Here is a 14,022-nt window from a genome sequence, read left to right on the forward strand (position 1 = left end):
TGTGTGCTTAAGATACCTAAGGATTCTTTTTACGGCAATTAAATATGTTTCCCTAGGACTAGCTTGAAATCTAGCACACATACACACACTAAACATGATGTCGGGCCTAGATGCGGTTAAATATAACAAGCTACCAATCATAGAACGGTAGAGAGTTTGATCAACCAGGTTACCTCCCTCATCTAGGTCGAGATGTCCATTGGTAGACATTGGTGTTTTGATTGGCTTACATTCATCCATCTTGAATCTCTTGAGAAGATCTTTTGTGTATTTCTCTTGAGAGATGAAGATGCCTTCTTTCATTTGCTTGACTTGAAAACCAAGAAAGAATGTAAGCTCACCAATCATGGACATCTCGAACTCCTTCGACATCAATTCACCAAATTCTTTGCATGAGTCTTCATTTGATGATCCAAAGATAATATCATCAACATATACTTGACAAATGAAGATGTGCCCATCAAGTTTCTTGGTGAATAGTGTGGTGTCGACCTTCCCAATAGTGAAGCCCTTCTCAATGAGGAAATCCCAAAGACGCTCATACCAAGCTCTTAGGGCTTGCTTAAGCCCATATAACGCCTTGGACAATCTATAAACATGATTAAGATATCTAGGGTCTTCAAACCTGGGAGGTTGATCAACATAGACTAGTTCATTAATAAAGCCATTTAAAAATGCACTTTTCATATCCATTTGATATAGTTTTATTTCATGATGTGATGCATATGCAAGTAGGATACGGATGGCTTCTAATCTTGCAACCGGTGCAAAGGTCTCCCCAAAATCCAATCCTTCAACTTGGGAGAACCCCTTTGCAACTAGTCTTGCCTTGTTCCTCACAACAACACCTTGATCATCTTGCTTGTTATAGAACACCCACTTTGTTCCAATGACTCTTGCACCTTTTGATCGCTCTTCAAGAGTCTAAACTTCATTGCGAGTGAAGTTGTTCAACTCTTCATGCATGGCATTGATCCAATCCGGATCTTTGAGAGCTTCTTCTACCTTGGTAGGCTCATAGCAAGAGACAAAAGAGTGATAAGCAATAAATAAAGTAAGTTTTTGAGATCGAGTCATTACACCCTTTGATGGACTCCCTATGATGAGATCTTGTGGATAATCTTGTAGGAGAGGTGTATTTCTTCTATTGACCACTTGAGGAGGAGGTTGTGGAGCATCAACATCTTGTGCTTGTACCACCATTTGCTCATGGGAGATATGAGTATCTTCATTTTCTACTCTCCCATCTTTCTCACCATCTTGTGGCATACTTAATGAAGAAGGTTGATCAATGACTTATACATCATCTTTTGGCTTGATGTCTCCCACCGGAATATTCTTCATAGCCTCCCTCAATGGTTCATCACCTACATCATCAAAATTCTCATGTGCTCCTTGGGAGCCGTTAGATTCATCAAATTCCACATCATATGTTTCTTCAACCAAGCCGGTGGCATGATTAAATACTCTATATGCTTTGGACTTTGATGAGTAACCAACAAGAAAACTAATATCACAATGTCTTTGAAACTTCCCTAGGTGTTGCCGCTTCTTGTAGATGTAGCATTTGCAGCCAAACACCCTAAAGAAGGAGACGTCCGGCTTCTTCCCATTGAGCAACTCATAAGGAGTCTTGCCAAGGAACTTTTGAAGGAATAAGCGGTTGGATGCATAACATGCGGTGTTGATTGCTTCTGCCCATAGAGCTTTGGGGGTGTTGTACTCATCTAGCATTGTCCTTGCAAGAGTGATCAAAGTCTGGTTCTTCCTCTCAACTACACCATTTTGTTGAGGAGTATAAGTTGCAGAGACTTCATGCTTGATCCCAACTTCATCACAATAGGCTTCAATGTTTGTGTTGTCAAATTCTTTGCCATTGTCACTTCTTATCTTCTTGAGCTTTACTTCAAATTCATTTTGAGCTCTCTTGGCAAACTTCTTGAAGCAAGATGCAACTTCGGATTTGTCATGAAGGAAGAATACCCATGTATACCTTGAATAGTCATCAACAATCACAAGACAATAAAGATTCCCTCCCAAACTCTTGTATATTGTTGGTCCAAACAAATCCATGTGTAGGAGTTCTAGCACTCTTGTGGTTGACATGAAAGCTTTGGTTGGATGAGTATTTGCAACTTGCTTGCCGGCTTGACATGCACTACAAAGCTTGTCCTTCTCAAACTTCACATCCTTCAACCCTCTCACCAAATCATTCTTCATAAGCTTCTTGAGTGAGCTCATCCCAACATGAGCAAGTCTTCTATGCCATAGCCACCCAAGTGTTGTTTTGATGAATAGGCAAGTCTTCAAATTTGCATCTTCGAAGGTAAAATCCACTAGATATAAGTTGTTGTATCTAAATCCATTGAATATCATTTGATTGTCATCTACCTTGGATACAATAACCTCCTTCTCGGTGAACAAGCATTGGAAGCCAAGATCACACAATTGTCCAACGGATAGCAAGTTGAAGCTCAATAAAGCAACATAGAGCACATTGGAGATGGAATGATCATTTGATATTGCCACTTTGCCCAATCCTTTAACCTTGCCCTTTGAGTTATCTCCAAATATTATTTTCTCTTGTCCATCTACCTCTTCATCTAGTAAGGTGAACATATGAGGATCACCGGTCATATGTTGAGTGCAACCACTATCAATAACCCAATGACTTCCACCGGTCTTGTAGTTCACCTACATACAAGAGATTCAAGCTTTAGGAATCCAAACTTGTTGAGGGCCCTTCACCTTCTCAACAAGTGACTTAGCCACCCAAATCTTCTTAGGCCTATTCTTGTTAGGGGAACCTAAGAACATGACTTTCATCTTTCCACTAGAGTCCTTTCTAAGCATGTAGTGAGCATTAAAGGCAAAGGGTCTAACATGCTTGGGCAAGGGTTGTGGCGGTGGAGTTTGACACTCATGAGCAAAGTGACCTTCTTGTCCATACTCAAAACATCTCTTTGGCTTTGGATTTGGCTTTGATTGTTGTTGTTGAACTTGAGCCTTCTTCTTCTCTATACTTGCCACATATCCAATACCACTTCTATCCATCTTCATGACGGTGTTCATGAGTAGCTCACTTTGGAGGTGCTTGCCTCTAGCAAATTTGCTTAATCCAATCTTGAGATGCTCTTTCTCCAACTTGAGCTTCTTATTTTCTTCCTTTAGAGCATCATCTTTCTTCTCTTCCTTGAGCTTCTTGTTTTCTTCTTTGAGCTTTTCATTCTCAAGAATCAACTCTTTATCATGATCAAGAGTTTCTAGCACAATAGTGTTGTGGCTTTTTATTTCTTCAAGATCTTTCATGAGCTTCTCATTTGTGTTCTTGAGCTTGACATATTCATCATAGTCATTGCACTCAACCACTTGCTTGCCTTTGCCACTAGATCCTTGCTTAATGCTCTCATCAATCAAATCATCACATGATGTAGCTATATCAATCTTAACAACATGGTTAGTAGCATCATGTGGCTCATTTGGTAGGAATTCTTGAGCAATGACAAGAGTATCATGATTGATCTTAAGAGTTGCATACTCATCTTTTAGCTTATTGTGACTAGTGATGAGCTCATTGCGCACCCACTCAAGTTTATCATGTTTATCTTTAAGCTCTTTCTTAGAAGATTTGAGCTCCTTGAGTTTGGATGATATAGCATCATTAGTTTCTCTAAGCTCATCATTAGCCTTTTCCAATGTATCGCACTTAGCTAAGAGTGAATCATTTTTAGCATCAAGCTTTTCATTTATAGCTCTACTCTTTCTAATGATCTTAGTGTATTTTCTTAGTATTTTGACAAGATCATCATATGTAGGTGAATCATCATCATCGCTATCGCTATCATCATCACTAGCTTGCTCATCATCACTACTATCATCATTCTTAGTTACCTTGCGTTCACCCTTGGCCATAAGGCATAGGTGTGTAGAGGATGATGGCGATGGTGGCGGTGAAGATGCAAGATCAATAGCAATGGTGGCCACCTTCTCATTGTCACTATCATCATCGGATGATCCACTTGATGAATCAATGTCTGTGAGCCAATTACCGACAATGTAGGCCTTTCCACTCTTCTTGTAGAAGTCCCTCTTTTTGCCATCTCTCTTCTTGTATGGCTTGTTCTTTTTCTTCTCATCTTCATCTTCATTACTTGAGTCATCTTTCTTGCCCTTGTTCTTGTTCTTGAACTTGTCTTTCTTGGGCTTTGTGCATTGATGAGCTAGATGGCCAAGTTCGCCACAATTGTAGCAATCCATCTCAGAGATTGGCTTTCTTCTTGAGCTAGTGAAGAACTTCTTCTTGCCGTCAAACTTGATGCCACTCTTGTTTAGCTTCTTTAGCATCTTGGCGGTCTTCTTCACCATGAGAGCAAGACTTTCTTCATCATCTTCTTCATCACTTGAGCTATCATACTCAAGTCTTGCTTTGCCCTTATCTTGGCTAGCTTTGAATGCTAAGTCCTTCTCTTTCTTCTTTGTAGAGGATGAGCCATCTTGTGGCGTGATGTGCATGTATATCTCATGAGCATTGATCTTTCCCAAGATTTGTGTCGGTGTAGAGGTAGTAAGATCACCTTGATGTAGCACGGTCACAATGTGCCCATATTTGTCAATGGGGGGGACACTCAAAATCTTTCTCACAACGTCAGATGGTGACATTTGAGTAAGTCCAAGCCCATTGACTTCCTCTACAAGAACATTTAAATGTGAATACATCTCATTAGCACTTTCTTTAGGAAGCATCTCAAAGGAATTTAGCTTTTTGATTACAAGATGATGGCATTCCTCACGCTCACTCTTGGTTCCCTCATGGAGCGCACAAACGTCTGACCATAGTGCATGGGCGTCTTTGTGGTTCCTTACGCGGTTGAACACATCTTTGCAAAGGCCTCTAAAGATGGTGTTTCGAGCCTTTGCATTCTATTTTTCATAATTAACCTCATCGCCTTGTAAATTAGTTGCATCCTGAGGTTTTGGGAAGCCTTGAGAGGTGGCTCTAAGAATACCAACGTCTAGAGCTTCTAAGTACGCCTCCATGCGGATTTTCTAATATGGAAAGTCATCTCCCTCAAAGATAGGAGGAGGTCCATCCCCGTGAGACATCTTGCTCTAAGCAGTTAAGCTTAAAAACGTGAGCACGAGGCTCCGATACCAATTGAAAGGATCAAGATGCCCAAGAGGGGGGGGGTGAATTGGGCTAATTCTAAATTTTCTTGCAATAATCAAATCCTACGGTTAGCCCAATTAACCCCTTATGCCTAAAAAAAGTGTTTCTATTAATCTAACGCACAACAGACTTGCAACCTATGTTCCAAACTTACTCTAGCATGGCAATTCTATGAATGTAAAGACAAGTATTGAATTGCTCAAAGTAAATGCTCAAAGTAAATAGAGAGAGAGGAACGCGGCGATGTTTTGCCGAGGTATCGGAGAGTCGCCACTCCCCATTAGTCCTCGTTGGAGCACCCGCGCAAGGGTGTAGCTCCCCCTTGATCCACGCAAGGATCAAGTGCTCTCTACGGGTTGATTCTTTGACACTCCATCGCGGCGAATCACCCAAAGCCGCTCACAACTTGAGTTAGGTCACCCACAAGCTCCGCCAGGTGATCACCAAGCTCCCAATCACCACCAAGCCATCTAGGTGATGGCGATCACCAAGAGTAACAAGCACAAACTCTCACTTGACCACGCGAAGCCTAATGAGAAGATGGATGCACACTTGACTACTCTTGATTCACTAATGAGGATACTCTCTTGGATTCTCAAATCTCAATCACCTCACTAGGACCATGCTCTTCTTGGCACTCACAAACGTGTTTCTCAGCTGTTGGAATGAGCAAAAGTAACTCCACACACGAGTGGAGCTTCTATTTATAAGATAGCCTAAAAAACGAACCGTTATGAGCTTCTGCGGGGTGACCGGACGCTCCGGTCGTATTGACCGGACGCTCCGGTCAGTTCAACCCGCAAACTAGTGAAAATGTGTTAACCGGACGCTGGTAGGGTCCAGTCACCACTGACCGGATGCGTCCGGTCGCATTAAACCCTTACTAGAACCTTACTGGACTTGACCGGACGCTGAACCCTTAGGGTCCGGTCAGTACTGACCGGACGCGTCCGGTCGTAGATTCCCTTCTCTAGAACCTTACTGGAGTCGACCGGACGCTGCCTTTCAGCGTCTGGTCACATGACCTCTCCCGCGTCCGGTCACACCGAACGCAGTCTGTTGATCAAATGAACTGACCGGACCCTGCGGCCAGCGTTCGGTCGCACCGAGGCCAGCGTCCGGTCAGCATTTGACCCTCCATTCACTTCCAACTCTCGATCATATGTGAATGAAGTTTGCTCCAAAGGATCATAGGCATTCATAGGAGCTACCTAGAGCTAGTTTTAACAAGTGTGCACCACACCTAACTCACTAGACTCACCTAGGTCAAGCTACCCGTCCATACCCCTCTTAATAGTACGGCCAAAGGAAAAATAAAGTCCTAAACTACTCTAAGTGTCTCTACAACTCCAATCGACACTTAGAACTAGTCATCCTTAACCTTGTCGTCCATCCTTTGAAAACCAAAATGATTTTCATCGTAGGGGCATGACAACTTTGATTGCCCAATTTATCTCCGTTACCATGACCTAACTTAATTGCATCTGCAAAACACACGCTAGTCATAGTAATCTTGTATTGTCATTAATCACCGAAACCCAACTAGGGGCCTAGATGCTTTCACACTCACCAAAGAACCTTGCTCTGATTACCACATGATGGGACAAGGGGTTGTTCCTGATCTTTTGGTGAGTGTGGATAAACTCGATTTGGGGTGGATTCGACGTTGGCTGTCCGACTACAACGACCACAAGATTGCTACGCCTTAGCAACAGGTACACCGGGTCCGATTGTGATGTTCTTGCCGTGCCAAGAACACCATGAACCTGCAAGCAACGAGAACAAGCAAGAACAAGATGAACAAGCAAATAACTCATGGATTTAAGCCAAAGGCTGAATCTGAATCACAAGTTGGGGTCTTGAAACAAGCAAATCGGGTGGTCTAGCCGACACACGCGTTTACAAAGAAGAAGCAGCAGCTATCTTGCATCTAAACAAAACCCACCCTCATTCTGATGGCTGCTGGTTCTATTTATAAGGAGGAGAGCACAAGGGGGAGTGGGAAACCCTAATCTGGGCGTCTCTCAATGGGCTATAGTCAGTACAAGGCCTAGGCCTAAGCTGTAGGTCTGTGTGTCCTTTAGCTTGTTGCGCACAGCTTCGATAGATTCTGATAGTGGGGTTGGACCCATCTGAAAGAGGACGACACGCTCTTTCCAACAAGTCAAAAACTAGCTTTATTGGATCTGGTATCAAGGAGTTATGGTACTTTTGATGAAGTGTTTCCTGCTGCCTCGAGATGAGCTGAGTGTCCCATTAATGATGATTCCTAGTTGTTTGGCTGCTCCATCCTCATCGTGGGGTCTAAACATGAGGCAATGGGGTCTTGACCAACATTCCTAAGAATAAGACAATCATCACCATGATTTAGTAGCATCCAATTCTGAAATGAGTTTGTATGAACAGCGAGGAACGACTTTACCTGATAATTAAGTTGTCGTGCTCAAGCTCTTGTCATCGGACCTTGTTGTGCAGCAGGTGTGGTTGTATCAATGGAAGGGATGTCCTCATCAGTAATTAGTCTATATTTAATACTTTATGCATATGTTAAACATTCGATGGACAGTAACTAAGGGCGCGTTTAGCTGGCAAAATTTTTTGGTTTTGGCTACGATAGCACTTTCGTTTGTATTTGGCAATTAGTGTCTAATTATGGACTAATTAGGTTCGAAAGTTTCGTCTCGCGATTTCTCACCCAACTATGCAAGTAGTTTTGTTTTTCGTCTATATTTAGTACTCCATGCATGTGCCGCAAGATTCGACGTGACACTTTGGGGTGAAAATATTTGAAATTTAAACAGGACCTAAAGTTTAGGAGGACCAAACACTCCTTTCGGTAGTACTCCGTATCATTTTAGCCCAATTTTAGTATGATTTATTTGTGTAGCCCGATATGCTAATTTAATGTTTTCTTAGGACTGCAGGAGCTAATTAGGGAATTAATGGAAGAGGACTAGAGGAAAATTTTTATCCCCTTGCGGTGCAGTGTGCTATGTGCAGGCTGTGCTCGTGGCTTGTGTGAAAGCGAGGAGGAGACAAGGGTCACATGGCGTCTGCCTAGGGTGGCCCCTCACATGCAATTTTGGCTGCGAGCCCATGCCACGCCGCTGTTCGCTGTACCACCGCCCTCTCCCTCTCCCTCTCCCTCAGCACTTCCCTCTTGAGCAGCACAGAGCAGGCACACTCACACACAGCACAGTCACTGCAACTGTGTTAGTGCCTTGGAAGTCAGATATTATTGCGGCCTCCAACCCCCATTAAGCGCCTACACCTCCCTCCCTGCTCTCTTCCTGAGAAAGAAATGTTTCATATCTGCTCCCTCCTCGTGTTCCCCTCTGACTGATTTGAGAGCTCGGGCACCAGATCTGAATCCTCTTGTGTTGTGCCTTTGGTGTTAGCATTCAGCTAGTAGAGGTGCTGTTCCAGTTCCAGTTCCAGTTCCAGGATGAGCAAGGAGGATGTCCTCAAGGTGCAGGTGTGTGAGGCATTTGCTGGCCTCTTCTCAACTCCACCACCGTTCATCTTGTCTTGGTTTCTTGCTGCCATTTTCTCTCCAGGGCAGGCGGAGGCAGCTTTGCTTGTGTTTGCAGCATATGTTCCCTTTCCATGGCACCTGTAGTCCTACCATGTTTGTTGTTGTCTCTTGAAATCCCTCTGTTCCGCTGTTATTTCGTGACGCTTTCCTTCCTCGTTCCAGACTCTGATGCTGAGAGTCAACATACACTGTGATGGGTGCGAGAAGAAGGTCAAGAAGACCCTCCACAAGATTGACGGTACAAGAAAAAAACTCATCTTTTGCAACAGCGATTTGCTTGTTTTTCTGTCTTTGTCAACGTTTGCTCTGCATTTTTGTTGACGGAAACGTGACGAAATTGATCTGTACTGTAGGTGTCTACCAGAGCAGCATCGACGCGGAACAGGGGAAGGTGACGGTGTCCGGCTTGCTGGATCCGGACACCATCATCAGGAAGCTCAACAAGGCCGGCAAGCCGGCGCAGCTGTGGGGCTCCAAGCCCGGCGTGCCTCAGAACGCCCACCATGGTGGCGGCGGCGGGGGCAAGGGCCAGCCCAAGGACGCCGGTGGCAAGGGCCATTCCAAGGACGCCGGCGGCGGCAAGGGCCACTCCAAGGATGCCGGCGGCGGCAAGGCCCAGAAGGGCGGTGCGGGTGGTGGCGGTCACAAGGGTGCTGGCGGCGGAGGTGGTGGTGGTGGTGGTGGCGGGGGCAAGGATCCCAAGATGGTGATGCCGCAGCCGACGCCGCAGCAGCTCCAGCAGCTGCAGCAGCAGCTGCAGATGAAGGGGCTGAAGCTTCCGCCGCACCTCTTGGGCGGCAATATGCCGGCGTTCCCCGCGGCGGCGCCGTTGAAGGACCCCAAGTCCGTCAAGTTCGCCCTCCCCGAGGACAACTTCGACGACGACGGCAGCGAGTTCGACGATGAGTTCGACGACGACGCCTTCGATGACGAGGACGACTACGACGACGACGCCTTCGACGACGATGTCTACGACGACCCCAAGATGATGATGAAGCCCATGGCTGTGCCGCCTGCGGCGGCCGGCGGGGGCGACAAGAAGGGCGGGGGTGGCAAGAAGGGTGGTGGAGGAGGCGGGAACGAGATCCCGGTGCATATCAAGGGAAACAACCACGGCGGTGGGCAGCCGCACAATGGCAAGGGAGGCGCCCCGGGCGGCGGGAGCCACCTGGGCCAGGGGAAGAAGGCCGCCGTCGGTGTCGGTGGCCCGATGGGCGGCATGCTGCCTCAGCAGGGCATGATGAGGCCTAACATGCTGCCTCAGCAGGGCATGATGAGGCCTAACATGCTGGGTGGTGCCGGTGCCGGCTTCCCCGGCACCGCCCAGATGGGCGGCGGAGGACCTATGGGCATGCCGATGGGCCACCCGCACATGGGTGGTATCATGCAGCAGGGCGGCGGCGGCGTGCCTGGCCGGGGGTTCTACCAGGGAAGTGGCAACGGCAGCGGTGGCGGCGGCATGCATTCTGGGGCGGAGATGCTTCAGGCCGCCGCAGCAGCCGGGAACCCCATGGCGCAGCAGCAGTACATGGCCCTGATGCAGCAGCAGCAACAGCAGCAGCAGATGATGCTGCAGCACGGGAACGGCGGAGCAGGATACCCGGCGGCGATGGGCTATGGCTACGGCCGGCCACCGATGCATTACCCAATGGGGTACCCAATGCCCCCGCACTCGCATGCCGACAATTACAACATCTTCAGCGACGAGAACCCCAACAGCTGCTCACTGATGTGATCAGCATGGGGATGGTGCCGGCCGGTTGCTCCCTCTGGCTGCCCTGTTCCAAGTGAAACCGTCTCAAGGAGCCTCAATGGTCACTGCTGATTACCGATGGACATCGCCATGGTTGAAACACCGTGAATCAATCAATCGTCAATCAGTATACTTGGGGGAGTCCTAGCTAGAATCTATCTATCTATTAATCTTTTTTCATTTTCGCCTTTCTTTCAAAAAAGGAACTTCCTTGAATGCGAAGTTGGGTATAGTAATTATGAATAGTTTTCATCATCATAGAGGATGGGGCCTTTCATAGCCACCCACCCAATAGGCGTGGTTCGCTTGTGGCCTCGTCCCTTCTGGCTTCATAAAGGTGGACTGATGGTAGAACAATGTTGGCTCAGTTCGGCTGAAGCTGTTTAGAAAAATATTATAGATTCTGGCTATTAAGTCAGCTCAAGCCGGCTGTTTTGTTAATCTCAGTAAATCAGTGTGTGCATATGTCGAGGTTTCTCTTCTAACTATCAGGGTGGGTGTGTTTAGTTCGCGAAATGAAATTTGGATGTCACAGGAAGGGTTTTTTTTTATACTAATAAAAAAAAACTAATGTAAATTGCGAGACAAATTTATTAAGCCTAATTAATCTATCATGAGCATGTTAGTTACTGTAGCATTCATCATGGACTAATTAGTTAAACATTCGTCTCGCGATTTTCAGTCAAACTGTGTAATTAGTTTTTTTTCGTCTATATTTAATACTCCATGTGTGTGCCGTAAGATTCGATGTGATAGTTTGGGGTGAAAATTTTTAGAAACTAAACCAGACATCAGTCTGCTTGCTGGTTTTAGCCCGGGCTTATCAGCCAGTAACAGTGTTTTTCTCTCACAACAGATCAACGTCAGCCGGGACTTATCAGTCAGCCAACAGTGTTTTCGTTTCATAATAAATCAGTATGTGCATAATGGTAAGTTATGTTTATCAGAGTCAGCTAAGCTGTGCAGCACGCGGTTGTGCAGTCATCTGGCTTCTGAGGCTATCACTGAACCCTTAATGATGTGTATATGCTCGTTCCTTTGATCTCATGAAGTCATGAGCTTGCTTTGCTTTTTGCTTTTAAATTTAAATTCCACACGGTTGGTGTCGACAGAAGCAATCTTGTGTAGTTGTGTTATTATCTTTTTATTGAAGTAGTTGATTGTTGGGTTTATTTTTTAGATAATGGAAAACTTATAGCTTCAATCTTCACGAAAGAGGCATCAATCCACAAAAAATTAACTAACAAACAAAGAAGTGTTGACATTTAAAAATCATCCATTGAATACATAGAATTGTGTTACTTTGTTACTAAGGGGCTGTTTGGTTCATTCCCCTCCTCCTAAAATTTCTGTCACATCGAATATCTGAACACATGTATAGAGTATTAAATATAGACTAATTACGAAACTAATTGCACAACTTGCGACTAATTTGTGAGACGAATCTTTTAAGCCTAATTAGTTCATGATTTGACAACATGATGCTACAGTAAACATATGCTAATGATAGATTAATTAGGCTTAAAAAATTCGTCTCGGAAATTAGCCTCCATCTATGTAATTAGTTTTGTAATTAATTTATATTTAATGCTTCTTATTAACTTCTAAACATTCGATGTGACATAAATTTTAGGAGCGCCTAGAGAACCAAACACCCCCTAAAAATTGGTACACCAAAATTAACTAAGGCCATGTATGGCAGAGTTTTGGCTATGAGAAAACAGATCTGGAGTGCCAGCTTCACCATAGGGTAGCTCCAGCGTGGATGAGTACCAGCTCCATCATAAAGCAGCTTCAGTCAAAACTAGCTTTTTTAGAGCACTCCCTAAGGTGCTCCGTGGATTTGGTGGATCTGAAAGGTAGACCTATGTTTTTGCAGATCTAAAGTTGAGAGTAGAGCTGTTTTTTTTTTCAATATATGGAGCTACGTGGATCTCTGCCAAACAGTATTGGCTAGAATCAAAGCTAGTGTCCCCTTCGATGTAACATTGTTAACAAATTTTATTTGGCCATTATAAGACACAGAATTGCCCAATAAACTCAGCTCCTGTGATTAACGAAGATCTGGCGAGGAGGGATGAGTATCTTCGGGCTTGGACGGAACCAGAAGACATTCCGCCCCAAGAAGAGCGCTCCATCAGGCAGCAAGGGAGCGCAGCTCCGAAAGCACATTAGATGCCACTCTCGGCAGTGGAAACCTTAGGGAAGCTGTGAGGTTGCCTCCTGGAGAGGATATCAATGAATGGCTTGCTGTGAATATACTGTAGATTTCTTTAACCAAGGCCCCGTTTAGTTGAAGCCAAAAACCAAAATTTTTTGCATAGTATCCGTCACATCAAATCTTGCGGCACATGCATGGAGTACTAAATGTAGACGAAAAAAAAACTAATTGCACAGTTAGCCAAGAAATCGTGAGACGAATCTTTTAAGCCTAATTAGTCCATAATTAGACAATTTTTGCCAAATAAAAACGAAAGTGCTACAGTAGCCAAAAGCCAAAATTTTTTGCAACTAAACGGGGTCCAAGTTGGCACACTCACAGAATTCTGCACGCCTGAGAGCTGCCCGACAATGACAGCTGGCCCAAAGTATATGAGTACAGATGGGCTGATGGTGTACAGATAAAACAAGCTAAAACACTGTTTCAAAAGCTAAAAAAGATGGATTCTAAGACAAGCGAACAGGACGAAAGAAACCAATAGAGATATTCGGCCTGTTCGTTGGTTAGTTTCTGGACTGATAAGTTCGGTCCCTGGCTGAAACCAATGAGCGAACAGGGTGTCAGCACCTAAATATGTGGAGTATCTTATGGATTGGATTGAAGGCCAGCTTGACGATGAATCCATATTTCCTCAAAAACTCGGCACACCATTCCCGCCAAACTAGTGAAGACAATATATATTCAAGCGCTTGTTTCGTGTATATGCCCACATCTACCGCTCTCATTTCCAGAAGATTGTTAGCCTTAAAGAGGAGGACCATCTCAATACCTGTTTCTAGCACTTCATTCTGTTTACAAATGAGTTTGGTCTGATTCCCGTTCGGCTTATCACATATTTGACTTGTTCGGCTTGTTTTTTTAGCCGAAACAGTGTTTTTCTCTCACAACAATTCAGCCAAAACAATATTTTTCAACCAGTTTTAGTCGAGTTTTAGACCAGCGAACGGGCCTTTAAGAGCTGGCTCCACTCCAGGAGCTCATCGAGTCCATCATCGTTCCTTACTGAGAATACGCCGTACTAAACATGGATACAGAGCTCTCAATGCTGATGGCTGTCAAACTGTTTGTGACAGTACTTCGCTGCATAGAGCTTATTGTTCCAGTTATTAGACATAAAAGGACGTGTGACATTGCTAATGCTTTATGTGCGTGTACCTGTGTGTTTCTTCCTGATCCTGTATTGGCCATGTAAGTGTGCTTGCTATCAGCTAAACCACTTTAATTAAGTCAGCGGCAAAATTCATGAATTTGCAAGAAAAAGAACACTACTAGCTAGAGTATCTAATGGCCGCCGCCACAACTGGTTTCGTAACACCTCTTCAGAATTGGTTCATGTTTATGATGAT

At 44.8% G+C, this 14,022-nt stretch overlaps 1 protein-coding gene and 1 pseudogene across 1 annotated transcript; both read left to right on the forward strand.

The window, feature by feature from the left end:
• Positions 1-8,325: 8,325 nt before the first annotated feature.
• Positions 8,326-10,936, forward strand: LOC136463170 (heavy metal-associated isoprenylated plant protein 33-like). Its single transcript, XM_066462190.1, has 3 exons — positions 8,326-8,642; positions 8,865-8,940; positions 9,056-10,936. The coding sequence occupies exons 1-3, from the start codon at positions 8,613-8,615 to the stop codon at positions 10,435-10,437; spliced, it is 1,488 nt and encodes a 495-aa protein (XP_066318287.1). The 5' UTR covers positions 8,326-8,612; the 3' UTR covers positions 10,438-10,936.
• A 1,596-nt stretch (positions 10,937-12,532) lies between these two features.
• Positions 12,533-13,682, forward strand: LOC136463171 (MOB kinase activator-like 1A; annotated as a pseudogene).
• Positions 13,683-14,022: the final 340 nt, after the last annotated feature.

This window comes from Miscanthus floridulus, chromosome 7 (assembly GCF_019320115.1).
Source record: "Miscanthus floridulus cultivar M001 chromosome 7, ASM1932011v1, whole genome shotgun sequence".
NCBI lineage: Eukaryota > Viridiplantae > Streptophyta > Magnoliopsida > Poales > Poaceae > Miscanthus > Miscanthus floridulus.